Source organism: Sphaeramia orbicularis, chromosome 3 (assembly GCF_902148855.1).
Source record: "Sphaeramia orbicularis chromosome 3, fSphaOr1.1, whole genome shotgun sequence".
NCBI lineage: Eukaryota > Metazoa > Chordata > Actinopteri > Kurtiformes > Apogonidae > Sphaeramia > Sphaeramia orbicularis.
In genome coordinates this window covers 53845080-53860022 of record NC_043959.1, presented here as the reverse complement: position 1 = coordinate 53860022, position 14943 = coordinate 53845080, and the positions used below count along the sequence as shown (strand labels likewise).

The following is a 14943-nucleotide window of genomic DNA, read 5'->3' as shown; positions in this document are numbered from 1 at the left end:
GCAAAAGAAGTAAAGGATCATATTCTTGGGCTCACATTATGTTGGAAGAGCACAGTGAGAAACACAGTAGCAGCTTTACTAGTAAAGTTTTATGCTTCTGCTTTTACGAGGGGTTGCTGCTTTAAAAAAAAAAAAAAAAGCCTACTAATCATTTCTACTGTCCCAAAAAGTCTCTTGTTTAATTCTAGTACATGCAGCAGAAATCTTCAACTACCTCATGGCTAAATAACACTGTTACTTGGACTGCAGTTTTCCGACTCTGTAACCGACCCTGGAGGGGGGATGGGGAAAGCAGCACCATCTGACACTGGATCAACAGCTGTAAAACAACTAACATCACAGCAAACGGCCAAACAGTGGTCTGACTGTTTTATCTGCACATTATTGCAGCAGTTCGGTAGAAGTTTTCTGTCCCTTTTGTCCTCTCTAGACTACAAGGAAATGGTAAACATTAAATTCTTTCAAGCGTGCTGCCTCAAAGACGTCTATAAATAGGAAACTACACTGATCACACTTTAACAGATTATTTTTGGCTTTCATTTCACATCAGAACCAGTTCAGTCCTTAAACAGTAAAAGCTGCTGCATTGACAAAAACATATCATGCGCCATCACTGGGAAGAGGTGAGTAACTGTATTAGTCATGAAGTACTCACTGATGTACAAATACACTGTTTGGATAAAACTTGTGATTTATGTACACAAGGGCAGGCCTGCTACGTGTTAGACAAACCACTAAAGCACAAATCCTACAATAAAATGCTACTTTTTGAAGAATAAGGGTGTTTTTCCCCTCATTTATCAATTTTATCCAATTTCTACAATGACAACACACCACTTTTGCCACTGAACTGCCAGAGTACACACTACATCACACCTTTGCTGTCGGTGATGTACTGTAGATGCTGGACTCTATTTAAGTCCTCCATACACTCTCCTAGTACCATAAATAGTCTTGTGTGTTAAATGTGCATTAATCCACAGCTGAAAATAGTCAGAGAAAAACTCATTATTTATTCCTTAGTAATGCTTTCTACTACTCAGCACAGCTTTTTACGGAAACTACTTCAACTTCTTGAAACACTGAGCAGTTAAATATTTATGACTGTTTTCAAAGATTTGCATCTTCAGTATGAATCCACAGCCTTGGAGTTTATAACCACAGACAGAATATGTACTGAGAAAAATACTAAAATATAGTTGGTTGCGGGTATTTAAAGGCACAATTTGCAAGATTCAGGCTAAGGTTTTTTTTGGGGTTTTTTGCAATCAAATTTTTATTTTCAATTTCATTTTTCCATATAACAAATGAAGTCCAACAGAGGTATTTAAGGGGATACAATATTACTGGAATGGATTCTCAGAACAAGAATACCAACAGTGGGCCCAAGACATAAGAACATGTCACGGGATACCATAGAACACAGTGATAGTATGATGATAACAAAAGAAAAGAAAAGTAAGGTTGATTCAGGCTAAGGTTGACATTTTAGGCTTATCTTATCCTTTCAGTTACAACAATTAATTTTAAGTTGTTTGACTATATTTTGCTTTGTATTTTGACAGTGAAATAGCATTTTTATTTTTTATCTGTACAAATTTTGTAGTGTTTGGCAAGTCTTTGTCATATCTCACAAAAAACAAAAAAAAACAAAAACACTTTTAATCAGGACCAATTATAAGTCTTTAAACCTGGATATTTGTCATGATAATAAGATACACTTTAATGATCCCTCAAGGGGGAAATTCAAGTGTACAGCAGCACAAGACAGTATACGACAATACAATAGAAAAATAAAGAGATAAAAAAATATAAACAAGTTTGTAAAAGTGACTAAAGTGACAAAAAATAGCAATAATAATAATAATGATAGCTGATGTGAAAAGTTTTATCATGCTAACATTGCAACTTTTGGTCATACTACCAAGCCTACACACAAGTTCATGTTGGAACCAATTGTGTGTTTTTCATTTTTTATTCTACTTTAGGTAACTCCAAGAAATTAGTGGTATTTCAGTTATTTTAATGTCCTCTGATAAATCATATACATACTATAGGACAAACGAGGCCTTTTAGTGACTTCTATTAAATACTCTTGAAGCTGATAATATGTAAACATGCCAGCATTCAACGCAATGTGATTTCAATAAAAAAAAGGTTGAATGTGGAAGATTTGTGTGTGCTCACATAAAGTTTGTTGATATTAGCTAACTTGAGTAACCAAAATTCTAAACTAAAAACTGTCATGGTTGCACACATCCATGATATCATCCACAATACACTCATTTCTGTATGAAAAATCATTTTTTCCCCCTTTTCTTGCTCCTGAAGTGTTATTTGTAGCTAATGTTAGCTTAAATAAAATCAGCTAACGATTAGCTCCCGGCCCAAAACAGATTTCAAAACAAACTTAAAGTCATGTATGAATCTTATATATTTAGCCTTTATTATAACCTCTTCTTTATTGTTGTCACTAGAGCATTTTTGTTATAATTCAATAGATATTTCAGTCACAATTTACAAGAGAGAATGTTGGATCTAGGGATGTAACGATATGACAATTTCACATCATGGTTATTGTGACCAAAATTATCACGGTTATCATTATTATCTCGTTATTTATACTTATACACACACTGAAATAATGTAACCAAGTTGTATTTTGAAAATAATAATAATAATAATAATAATAAAAATAATAGGCACAATGTACTTTTTGTTGGCAGAAACGTTCAAATATTAACATGCAAACATCAAACATACAAATGTGTAATAAAGATGGCACCTTATGGCCATTGTTTGACCATTTTCCAGATCAAGTTTGAGTTGTTTTAGTTTCTTTTTCAGATAGATAGATAGATAGATAGATAGATAGATAGATAGATAGATAGATAGATAGATAGATAGATAGATAGATAGATAGATAGATGTAAACAAACTTAATTAAAAATGTTGAATATAAGCAACAAATGAACAAAATACGGAAAAAATTGGACAAAAATGCACAAACATAAGCAGCAAAATCAATGAAAATGAACAAAAAAATTACATAAAATGAATAAAAACTGATCAAAATTGGCAAGAAAATGAATAAAAATAAATGTAAATAAGTAGCACAATGATCCAGGAAATGTGCAGTACTGTGACTTTTCAAAGTGCGGTAATCAAACACGGTTATCATGATAATTAGAATTTAAACGGTAATACTAACCGTCGGGAATTTTACTGCGGTTTATCATTATACCGGTAATCGTTACGTCCCTAGTTGTATCTTTATGTTTTGGTTTATGATGACGAATATGAAGTCAGGATGGGACAAACACAGGTGATTAGTAGTCGTCGGGGGCATTACATTGCATTACGACACAACAGTATGGCTCTGGAGGCTGATTCACACAGTATGTGGATCCGTCTGCACTGATTCACAATAACAACATTTACAAACGAAACAGACACTTGACTCACTCGTGCAAAGTTTGTAAAGCGCAGCTCTGTCTGTGTTTATGTGGCAGCAGAGCGATGACGCAAGTCTCCCTTATCTCCTTCTTTATCCCTTCATTTCCCTCTGATATTAGACCTCCCTCCTGCATCCTGCGCCCCTCTTCACCTCTGCGTCTCTCTCATTTATTCTCCTACATTCGTCTCCCTCCTATAATCCTCCTCATTCACTGTGCGCGCCTGTATTTCCTCCAATCGCTCTTTCCCACAGAGTCATTCATGACCTCCGAGGTTTCTAGATTGGATTGCACCATTCAGGTTATCCTAGTAACCAAAACACCATGGGATTACCATAGCTTTCATCGCTCTTGTGTGTGTGTATGTCTGTGTGTGTGTGTGTAAAATGATTTGACTCACTACTTAAAAGCAATCTCAGAGCCAAAATAACCTACTAACATGTGCAAACTGTCAACAAAAGATATAAACACACTATTCATACTCTGTTCTTCTGCATACTTTTAAGGAATTTACATATATTTTGCATACGTGCAAATTTTCTAATGAGCATGTCAGTGAATAAGTATATTTTAGCCCATGTTCGAATCATCTTCATGTTGCATTGTAAGCCAATGTTCTTGTTCAAAGAAAAACAAGATGAAAATCAACTTACAGCTTACCATTAAGACCCAGTGCTACTCTTGTGGCAGTTCCAAAATATTTTTTTCCATTTATTTAAGTTTTCTTATGTGACAAATCACCATTTATTCTAATATTATCCTCTGTGCTTTGCATTTTTTTGTGAAAATTGATTTACTGATCATGTAGTTGTTTAAAAAAGCTCAGATTACAGTTGAGGGTTATTATATCAGAAACAGAGAAATCTAAAGAAAAAGTGACTTCTTCATCAAAGATATCAAGAACTGAACATAAAAACAAGTGTCTCCATGCACTGTAATTTATAAAACTCCATGGGTTTTATTGATGAATCAATGTTGTAGAAGATAACAGTGTTTCCACGTTCACTACGGAGCCTCTGAACATCCAAACAGGTCATATCTGATAACCACGAAAAGATGACAAACTGCATTTTACACATTTTAAACACTTTAGATCAGTAGATGCTTTTGGTCGTCACTGACTGTTTGGATCTTCGTGGGTTAAACTGTGCTTCACATACTATGGGTAATCCATCACTGTCCAATTTATATTGTGATGTCTCTTTAGGTGACTTTAAGTTGAAACTGAAGCTTAACAAAATATACAGGATCTTTACTAGAATGTTTACTTGTTTTTGTGTGGGGCTACAGAACAATTCTTGAGACATAGGTGTAGAAAGTCAAAACACAACAGTGTTTTCTCTCATCCATCAGTTCAGTCATTAGCACAGGTTTAAATCCACAGTGACAACTCGGAGCTTCCTGTTTGGGGGGAGAAGGAAGTTCAGGACTGTGTCTCTCTGGACATGTCGATAAGGAGCAGCCGCTGGTTTGGTTTGTGTGGATCTTTACAACCGGGTCAACTATACATGTTTCAGTTAAAAAAGAACCAGTGTCTCTAACCTGCTATTCAACATGTTACATATTTGGTTATACTGTTTGTTAACTGCATAGCATTGTTTATTGTGTACTTATTTATTTTTCCCCCTTGCTCTTGAGTTGCTTTCTGTCTGTACTTTAACTGTGTTGGAGCAACTGTAACGCACAAATTTCCCCCCAGGGATTAAAAAAGTATTTCTGATTCTGATATTGCTCTGTGTTAATTTGCCTATATTTATCTATCTTGTTCTACTCATCCATGGGTGTGTTGGTTCTTCTTTTTGTCCAAACCTCCTATATTCATCTTTTGCAGCTGTAAGGGTGTGTCTTGAACAGTTGCTTTCATTTTCCTTTATGAAATGAGCTTTAACCTGATTTCATTTTCCTCTTGCTGTTGCCCCCCCCTCCATCTATTTCTTTTTATATTTTCTCCAGAGGGATGCGCTCTCTCTCTCCTACAAGACTCAAAATAAGCAGAAAAAAACAACAACAGCAGCTTTCTCTTTTCATCAAGCAAGACTCATCATTGGAGCTGCCCTTGGAGAATATGTTGCCCTAGTATTTGAGCAAAACAGAAAGCAGACACACTGTTGGAACGTGTGCGCGGCTTCAGCGTGCACACCAACATGGAGGTGGTGAGCGGCGTTGCACAGAAATAATGATGACAGGAACACCCCAACCAGGACGAGAGTGAACAGGAGCAGACTGACACATCAAAAAGGTCGACTCATTCCTGCAGAGGAAAGCAGAGAAAGGGAGGCAAAGCTGGTAGCAAGTGAAAAGAAATGAGGAAGCACAAGTGATTGAAGCAACATAATGGACGGAGTGAATGTGTGGCTTTGTTCCACTTCCTCCTGTGTTGACTTTTGCAGTTGCTCGCACTCATGTGTACAGTTACAAACGCAGCGAGACACAGCTAGACTCGTTATACTAATGTCCTCTGACGTGAACACATTCGAGGATATACAGGCGTGAATGCTTTCGGTGGCTGTGTGCTTGGCTATCAAGCCTGGGAAACACAGGGTGAAGGAGAGGGGGGGGGGGCGTTACTGAGAAAAATACAAGCAGTATACTCAATCAAGGGCGAGAGAGGAAGAAAACTGTGGTGAGAGAGAGAGAGAGAGAGAGAGAGAGAGAGAGAGAGAGAGAGAGAGACAGCCAGATAGAAAACTGGAGAGTGGTTAGCTTTGGAGAAAAGCTACAACAGGAAATGAGATGAGGAGAAAGGAATTTCAACTGGATCCAAGATGTAGTTTAAAGGCAGCGAACAACCCAGTTACCCCTGAAAGTGTGTGTGTGTGTGTGTGTGTGTGTGTGTGTGTCTGTGTGTGTGCGTGCGAGCAAAACAGATCCACCGTGAGAATGGAAAGGACTGTAACTTTCTAGAGTGCAATATATTATCCCACTATTAGTACTGAGTTCTTTTGATGTTCCTCAGTAAAGCGTCAAAACAAGAAGCGAAACATAACTCATTATTCGTTACTGTCTATATGCTGATGACTAAACATAAAAAAGATTACACCCACATGCACTTACATACAGGAGATTCTGTCAACTGGTGGAAATTCAAAAAAGTCGCTGTGACACTATCAAAAAATCCTTCTCTATTATTATAAGCAGAGGATAAAGCGGTTCAGAAGATGACTGAGTGACTGACTGACATTCAAAGCATTTTTGATTAACTGACTACTCATCTGTCCTGATGCCAAGTCTAACAGGTTAATCCAGTTAGATATTGGACCTTAAAAATTGTAGAGCAGGACAAAATGTAATCATTAAATAGTCAAATCTGTGCTGTGGAGGTCAAACTATTCTGGGTCAAACTCCTAAATCCTCATCCTTCACTTCCTATAATGCAACTCGATAGCATCTTTTGTTCGGCCCACCCCACCCGGAAAACACCCACATATTTTGAACTCCATGCCCTCCATCTGTAACATAAAAACTTTCCTTAAAAATGAAACTATCAAGTCCAAATAACCCTTAGGACCTCACTATTATTTTTGTGACTTTACAGAGCTAAAGAAAGCAGTAAATTAGGGCAGTACTTCTGATGTGTAATACTGGTTCAATGCCATGATGACAGTTAAAGGAAATAGGAGAAAATATTTCAATACTATCTGGAGTGGGAGCTTGTCTTGAGGTTTATCTCTGGGCAAAATCCAGAATCATGAAAACATCAGAAAGGTGTCAAAAATCTACCATAACCACCAACATTTCCACTCATCACTTCACTATCTCATGTTCACCTCCAGTTTCCTGCACATATTTCCATTCCAGTTTCATCTTGATCAGACATTCTCCCACTCTCTATGGGCGGCAGGTGGCTACGGTCAGTTTACAAAATCAGCCACAGTGTAAAAAGATCAAATGCTTCAGTGAATTTTCACAATGAGCATCAATATATCCCCATTAACTCTTCAAACCACATTTCCGCTTTCTGCTGTTCTTCATTACACTCGGTATGACCCAGAGAATCACAGTTTTGCAGTAACACCTCAGAGGTGTTAACACAGCTTAATACACAGAAAACCACAGCCACTCTGAAAGCCTACATGGGCTGAGAATCTGATACTGGATTTGGGGTGGAGTATCAGTTTAAGTGGCTTAAAGGTCAGATAAAAACATCCCACCCTGTTTCACAACATAACATATATCACACACACACACTTATTACAGAACTTCTCTGAAACAGTGATGAACACTTTCACATCTGATACACCACTTCATCCTCATATTTAAGACAACTTCCTACTTAAAGCATGATCTGTTTAATTTAATAGAGCTGTGTGTGTGTGTGTGTGTGTGTGTGTGTGTGTGTGTGTGTGTACTTCATCAATTTCTATCTTTCACCATTGCATTTTAACAAATACACACTCAGTCATTTGGCAAGTGTGCTGTAAATTTAGATAATATGCATTTTGCAAAATTCTTAAGTAGAATAAATTCATTATAATTTGCAAAGTGTTCTGATTATTCAGAACTGCAAGAGACAAAGGTTTCTGGCAGTTCTGCTTAGAGTCAAACCAAACAAAAGCTACATCATATGTATAATATTATTGATGGCTGTGCTACTCAACATTTGTGTTATAAAGGAATCATGGTACATTCTCAGCACTACAACACAAGAAGCAGTAAGTGTGCTTGCAAACCCTTGAGCACATAATTTTAGATGCCAGGTCAGGACTTCTTAAAGGAATAAATATACAAAAAGACTTTTACATTTAAAAAGGAGAACATGTTATAATTATAATTCAGCTGTCTGTTTGCAAGATTCCAAAAACAACACCAGTGAAATCAAGAATCTGAGTGAAAGGGTCTGCATGAGTCTGGAATGAACCCCTTAAAATGTTGCAAGATAGGATGTTTGATTTAAATACCAAACTGTGGGGCCTTGGTGGAGGTATGCATTCTCTGAAGGCCCTTCTGATGTTTTTATATTGTCAGTGGTTTTTAATTTTTTAGGACTTTGCTTTTTTAGTGTCAGTTTCATCTTGGGACCATGCTGGAAATAACTCTAACATGTGTCTCTAACGTGATCCATGAATTAATCACATAAAACAAATCAAACCTAATCTAAAACTTTTGTCTACTACAGTTATTAAAGCCACACTGAATCCCGCTGAGCTGTTCTGTGCTGTTGTTGGAGCAGCATAAGGAGGAATGTTGTGGAAAAAAGGATATTTACCGTTAAAGAGTGGCTGTGCAGGACACCACAGTTGCTGTGATAAACCAGTTTTCAGTTACTGATCAAACTCGCTCTCTGTTTTGTCTGGCTGAGGGCTAATGTTCACACAGATTCGTTAGTCTCAATGGAAAATTTGACTAAAACCAAAATACACAACCACAAACATGCACACAAACTCACACATGGACATGTGCAGGGAACTTGTGGAAGTTAGGACAAGTTCGTAGCTGAAAGTCAGCTCACATGGTAGAAATCGGTCTGAGCAACCTGGTATTTTCATTCAGGATGTGAGTGTAATGTTTCAAAGCACTGTAGTGACAGCAGAAAGAGGCTGGAGAGAGCTTTTTCACAATGTTATACGGTCAAGACACAGTTTAACCCCAATGCTCAAGTTTTCAAATCCATTCACATGATTCTGATATTCCCCTGTGCCTGATTTTGACCCATTCTCCTCAGCTCTGTACAGTACATGTGTAAACTCACAAACAGACTTGGCAAAATGGCACACAGATACGTTATCTTTTGCAAGCACAGGAAAGAAAGACTATTGGCTGTGAGAGTTTGTCCCTATATGTGGCAAGCTGACATTACGGCTGTTGCCAGAGGAAAGTAAAACTGTTGCAAAAGCTGATTTAATGAGCATGCGTGGAGCTGTTTGCTATGGAACTTTTTAACCACTTTCTGCTTAAACACTTAAAAGTTTCAGCAACATTTCCTATGTGTACTTTTCTTTCTCTGTCGTAGACTGAGCATGGTAAATGTTTTCATAGGTATGTCATTGTCAGATGGTAGAGGTCATCACAGGGAGGGATCAAGTTGACTTCTCCCTCTGGGCATCTGAAGGACATCCTGAAGGAGTGGTGGCTGAGGTGAGCTCTCCAGTCCTTTATTTACCCCTGCCGACCCTGCATGCTGGGCCTATGACAGTACTTCCACACCATTCCCAGTACTGTGTTCTCGAAGGGTACATGCAGCGAGAACTGCTGTACCAACCCGGATTATTCCACCAGCCTAAAGCTGCCTGGACCGAAACACAGTCCACGTCTAAACAGTCAACAGACATGTTTACAGCAAACAACATCCTAAAGAGCTGGTCTTCAAAATGGAGAACTTGGCCTTTCTTTATACATATGCCTCTAAACATATATGATAATAGGTATAGAAGTTACATGATATCATTATGTTCATTATGGTGGATGAACACAATAAAATCATACATCTCTAGAAGTACAAAGACAGCAGGTTTAATTTCCCACAAAACATGAATTTGCCACAAACCATCGTAGCTGAAATTATAACTGTAACACTTACTGTTTCAACTTCCCTCAATTATTGATTACTTATGTCTTACTCTGTAACACTACAACCATAGTTGCAATTATCACAGTCCAACTGCAGGTTAACAAGATTCTGCTCTGAAACCGAAGCAATCTTAACGTTGGAATCTCTGTTTTTAACTTTTATATTAACTGTGCTGAGGTTTATATTCTGATTCCTTCACATCGTATAATTTTGTGGGGCAAAGCAAATCCTTTCACATTAATCAAAGCCTATTACACAGGAATTAATTTTAACTGTTTGTAAATTATATCTACTCACAGTGGAATGAGGGGTGACAAACCTAAATACACTAAAAACACATGATATGCAGTGAAACCACCAGAATCTTAAAAAAAAAATACAGTCACACAATTCAATATGTTTGTTATACTGTAAGACACTAAAAAATAATTGATTCTCAACACAGACAAAATGTTTCTAAACATTTCCCCTCCCTCTCCTTTTGGGTCTCCTATTCAGTCTGGACAGGAGGAAGTTTGGGAACCTCTGCTGGCCAGCTGTCAAGGGAGGTGGGGGTGGGGGTGGGGGTGGGGTTTGTTCTGTCACTACAAAACCAAAATAGTTTCCCTCTCAGGCTCACCCCAGGCCAATTTATACAGCCCGAAGTCTGTGTTTTGGCCTTTTTCCCCCTAAAACACTATACAACTTCTTTACAGTCTATGATCAGTGGTTCATCCACTCCATTACACACCAGGTAGAACAGTATCTCCACCAAAAATGATCAAAAAACACTATTAAACAGTAAAAATCTGCTCCTAGCATAACCTCAGAAAGGCCCAGTTCAGGCCTGGTATTAATGTGTAGCTTGAATACACTGGTCTGACCAACTTCACAAGTAATTTAGTCGACATACAGCTATGTTATTTTAGAAGTTTGCACATGAAGGCGAATGAAGAACCCACTGCTTGACTGACATCTTCAGAAGTATGTACAGACCCAGAAATCAAATCACATAAGTTGGCATTGTCAATATGAGTCAAACATCTGTGGTTTCTCTTGAACATGTCAGTACATAGACACCTTACATTATTTTGCTTTCTTCTTCTTTTAATTTCTATCAGACTAAGTACATTGCTTTGATTTAAAACAACACCTTTGGTTTTTGTAACGTAAATGATGCACATTTTTATTTACATACAGATCATGGTAGTTAGATTCCATCACAAGTGTTCATGATCACTCCAGACGCATGCGGAGATACATTCTAATGCCAGGTGTGAAGTGACGTACTAGATACAGCCCACTTCTGATTGGATCACCCGAGACGCATGTTAATGCCAAGTCTCCGTCTGAGTAGCTTATGAGGAGAACTAATGCCAGGCAGTCGTCTCTTTGGCCAATCCAATAACTTAACTGCAACCACAAAGTTCTGTAAAGGATCTAAGCCTATTATTTGTAATCAATCAACAAAATTAAATTCACATAAATATTTCTGCCATGACATGTGTTTGTAAATGTGTCAATAGCATAGCAATGACATGTCTATTATTTTTTAGTAATCATCTATTGCGGTCCATTAACATTCTTTGTGTTTGTTGTTTAGACAAAACAATTTGAAGATATAATGAATCACACAATTAATTGATTGATCAAGAGCATAATCCTGAAATGACAATGACAATTAGATTTTTTGCAGCCTTTGCATCTTATCCCATATGAGCTGATACCATCATAAAAAACTATATATGTCATTTTTTCCAACAATTAATTTAAAACCCTATGTTTTGCAGATGAACGATTCCATTCTGGAGATGTCTTGTGAGTTGTTCTATACACTTTCCCCCAAAATACAGACATACTTATATGTACATACGTATTTTTGGAAACTTTTGGAGCTCCAGTAGAGTACAACGTATAATACTGTGGATTTCAGCAAAGCTTGGCTGCACAGCATGGGTCTGTGTTCACTTGCTAATGGGTTGGTGGGATTTCACATATTTAGACACATGATACAGTAATGTAATATACCCTGTAAAAAACTCCAATTCACACCAATATATGGTTTGATGCTGATGTTTTCTCCAGAGCTCTGAACACATTTGAGTAGGTCAAACTGTTTCTAACAGTAATAGAGAGGTTGAATGCACACATGTTGTTGTTAATTAGCACAAAGTCCCGACTCCAGCTGTGCCACTGAGAATTCCCCGTCTCTCCGAGCGCTGACAGAGACACATTTGCTGACAGATGAAACACAGCCTGCTTCTGTGAATGAGACGCCACCCCTGTCCCTCAATCTGTGTCTCAATACATCTGGTTTGTATTAGCTTGTTGCCATGCAGGAAAAAACACAATTCTTTTGTAGTCTATTCCAGCCAATCAGGAAGTGAATTGGGGGTAGTTTCCTGTTTCCTGTGTTCCCCAGACAGTACGGACTTGGGTCCAGTAGCCCTGTTCAGTTTCCGAAATTCATGTGTTCCTCCAGGAAACGGGAGAGTCATCACCTGGCGGAATAACAATAAAGCGTCCTCTGTCTACTCTAAATATGTGGCAGATTCTCTGCTCTGAGTCATTGGCCAACCACAATCTCATGCCAAAGGACAAGCTCCAGTCCTGACTTTGATGAAAACAATGTGATGCAAGGGTTACAGAAACATAACTGTGAGCACAGCGCCGTGGGGATCAGCGGGCCTGGCAGTATGGTGGCTGCTAGGTAACTATACAGTAAACTCAACTGTCATCACTGTTCAAGATTACAGAAGAGTCAGGACTGTGGAAACTCAGATTCTGGTCCTGGAAGTTACAAGCATATGAGCATTATTAATATCATTTGTAACATTATGGCAATTTGCTGCTGTGCGCCTTGAGCAGATCTGTATGATCGCTAGTGATAAAATCCACTGATCCAGTTTTCATTCACAGGTTATGCTGAAACACCGCTGGTTAACTCAGCAGTCATTCAGGATCTGCTGCTAATGTACAAGCCCCTAGTTATTAAATATTACAACTCTATTTTGAACTTCCGGTCTGAGTGTATTATCTTACTGCCGTTTGACTCTTGGTCCATGCTTGTCTCTCCTGTCCTAATTTCAATCACCAGCTGTTTCCCAGGGACTCTTGGCCAATTTCAACAGTGGCAAAGGAGCTTAAAAATAAAGCCTAACTTTGTATCAGCTCGACTGTAAAAAGGCCAGCAGAGTGTTTTTGTCTAACGCTGTCTGGCATCACCACAGAGCCCCAGTGCTTGTTTGTGTGTTTGTTGTCATTTTTGTCGCTGATCGTCCCTTCTGTCGCATGTTTGGAGTCAAAACAATCCGGACAGGATGAATTGGGTGCCAGATGTCAGTGAAAACTGGAAGAGAAGTTCCTAAACGCCCCACATTGACTGGCAACAACAATGTAAAATGAGTGTCCCTTAGACAAAATCAACATTTGCGATAGCTGTAGCTTAAATGACTCACTGAAAATATTTGAGTCAATAATAAAACATTAATCACAAATAATTAACTGCTGATTAACCAGAAAAATTGTGTTTACAGTCTTTAAAACGCGATGACTTTTCTTGTTTTCAGTTTAATAAATCTGTTCATATGAGAGTAAACCATTTGTGTATAACATGTTATACATGTATAGTACTTCTTTTAATATAGATGCATTATGCCTACTTTACTACCATCGACTATTCATGAGAAACAGTTAAGGTGCAGATTTTTAAACCCATGGAGTTACTATACTTCATCCATGATAAATGGTTTCTTGCACAAGGATAATTGCAGTGATTTGCATAAATACACTGACCCCTTCCTCTGCCCAGCAGCTTCAACTGTTAAGAGCCTCTTCATGGCTCCATTCACAGGTCATTCATGCACCACATGCCACAAATCACAAGTACCCACTGGTGACCAGCTGGATGTCTAAATATTGAAATCTAGGCCAGGAATCAATAGCTTGACGGTGTACCATTGAGGATATAGCTTTTTGGATGGGGGAGGATACACAGAGGAGAGGAGAGGAGAGGAGAGGAAGAGGGGGGGGTAAAATGTGAATGGGTAGCTGAGAGTCATCAACGCATCTAAAGTGTAATAAATGTTATTAGATCTGAACTGAAAACCCGTCTGGATTTGCAGCTGTGGGTCTGTCGCCCATATACCCCAGCCTTTCCAGATCAGCTCTGCATATGTAACCCTCTAACACGCATGATTTGGACCCATATGCCAGCTGCCAAATTCCCACAATTTCCAACTAAGCTTTGGATCTATCTTTTTTTTTTTTTTTCTTATTGCCTTAAATATAACAATTTCTAGTCCTCGCAGGGACAGGAGCGTGTGATTTGAATAACAAAAACAGGCACAACAAGACAGATCTGTGCCCCTCCAGTCTCCAGCCCTCAGTGGCTGTTGGCCCGTTAATATGGAGCGATCCATTGAAGCGCTCAGACTGGGGGTAGGGATTTTTTTTTTTTTTTTTTTTTTCTCTCTCTCTTCTTACCTATTTTTATTTTAACGCTCTGGAATACCCGAAGTCCTTCCTCTTCTACCGCCATGCTTTCACCGTGGCTCTTTCCCTTTTTACGGCTGAATAAATGCAGTCCTCCACGGTGGTCGGTTCTGGCCTCTCCAGCGCACGGCTATTCCAGAGGTTTTGCACATCTATGCTCTCCGGACAGCGCTCATTCTCCGTCCTGATCACTGCCGTCGCTGCTGCTGCTGCTGCCTGAAGAACAAGCGGACTCCTCTACACCCGCACCAGCAGCAGCGCCAGTGGAGGCGTGGCCCTGCGCTAAACCACGCCCACACGGCAATAAGGGCCGAGCGGCGCAACGGCAACACAGGAAGTGATGTCACAGAAGAACCTAAGGAGCCGCCCACTCAGTTATAGGTCACAGACAGCTCACTTTGATTCATAAATTACATGAGCTACAATCAGAAACCCAGCTTTGTGGTCTTTAAATCTGATTTGAAATCCTATTTAGACAGTCTCAACTTTTGCGCCAACCCTAAAGCT

At 38.8% G+C, this 14943-nt stretch overlaps 1 protein-coding gene across 2 annotated transcripts in view; it reads right to left on the bottom strand.

Annotated features, from left to right (window-relative positions):
- rasa3 (RAS p21 protein activator 3) overlaps positions 1 to 14672 on the bottom strand; it is a 48592-nt gene extending 33920 nt beyond the window's left edge. For both annotated transcript variants that reach the window (XM_030121468.1, XM_030121475.1), the window contains exon 1: positions 14428 to 14672. In XM_030121468.1, the coding sequence (XP_029977328.1) occupies positions 14428 to 14482 (55 nt within the window). In that variant the 5' untranslated portion in view covers positions 14483 to 14672. The remainder of the gene's footprint in view (positions 1 to 14427) is intronic.
- Between the last annotated feature and the right edge of the window lie 271 nt (positions 14673 to 14943).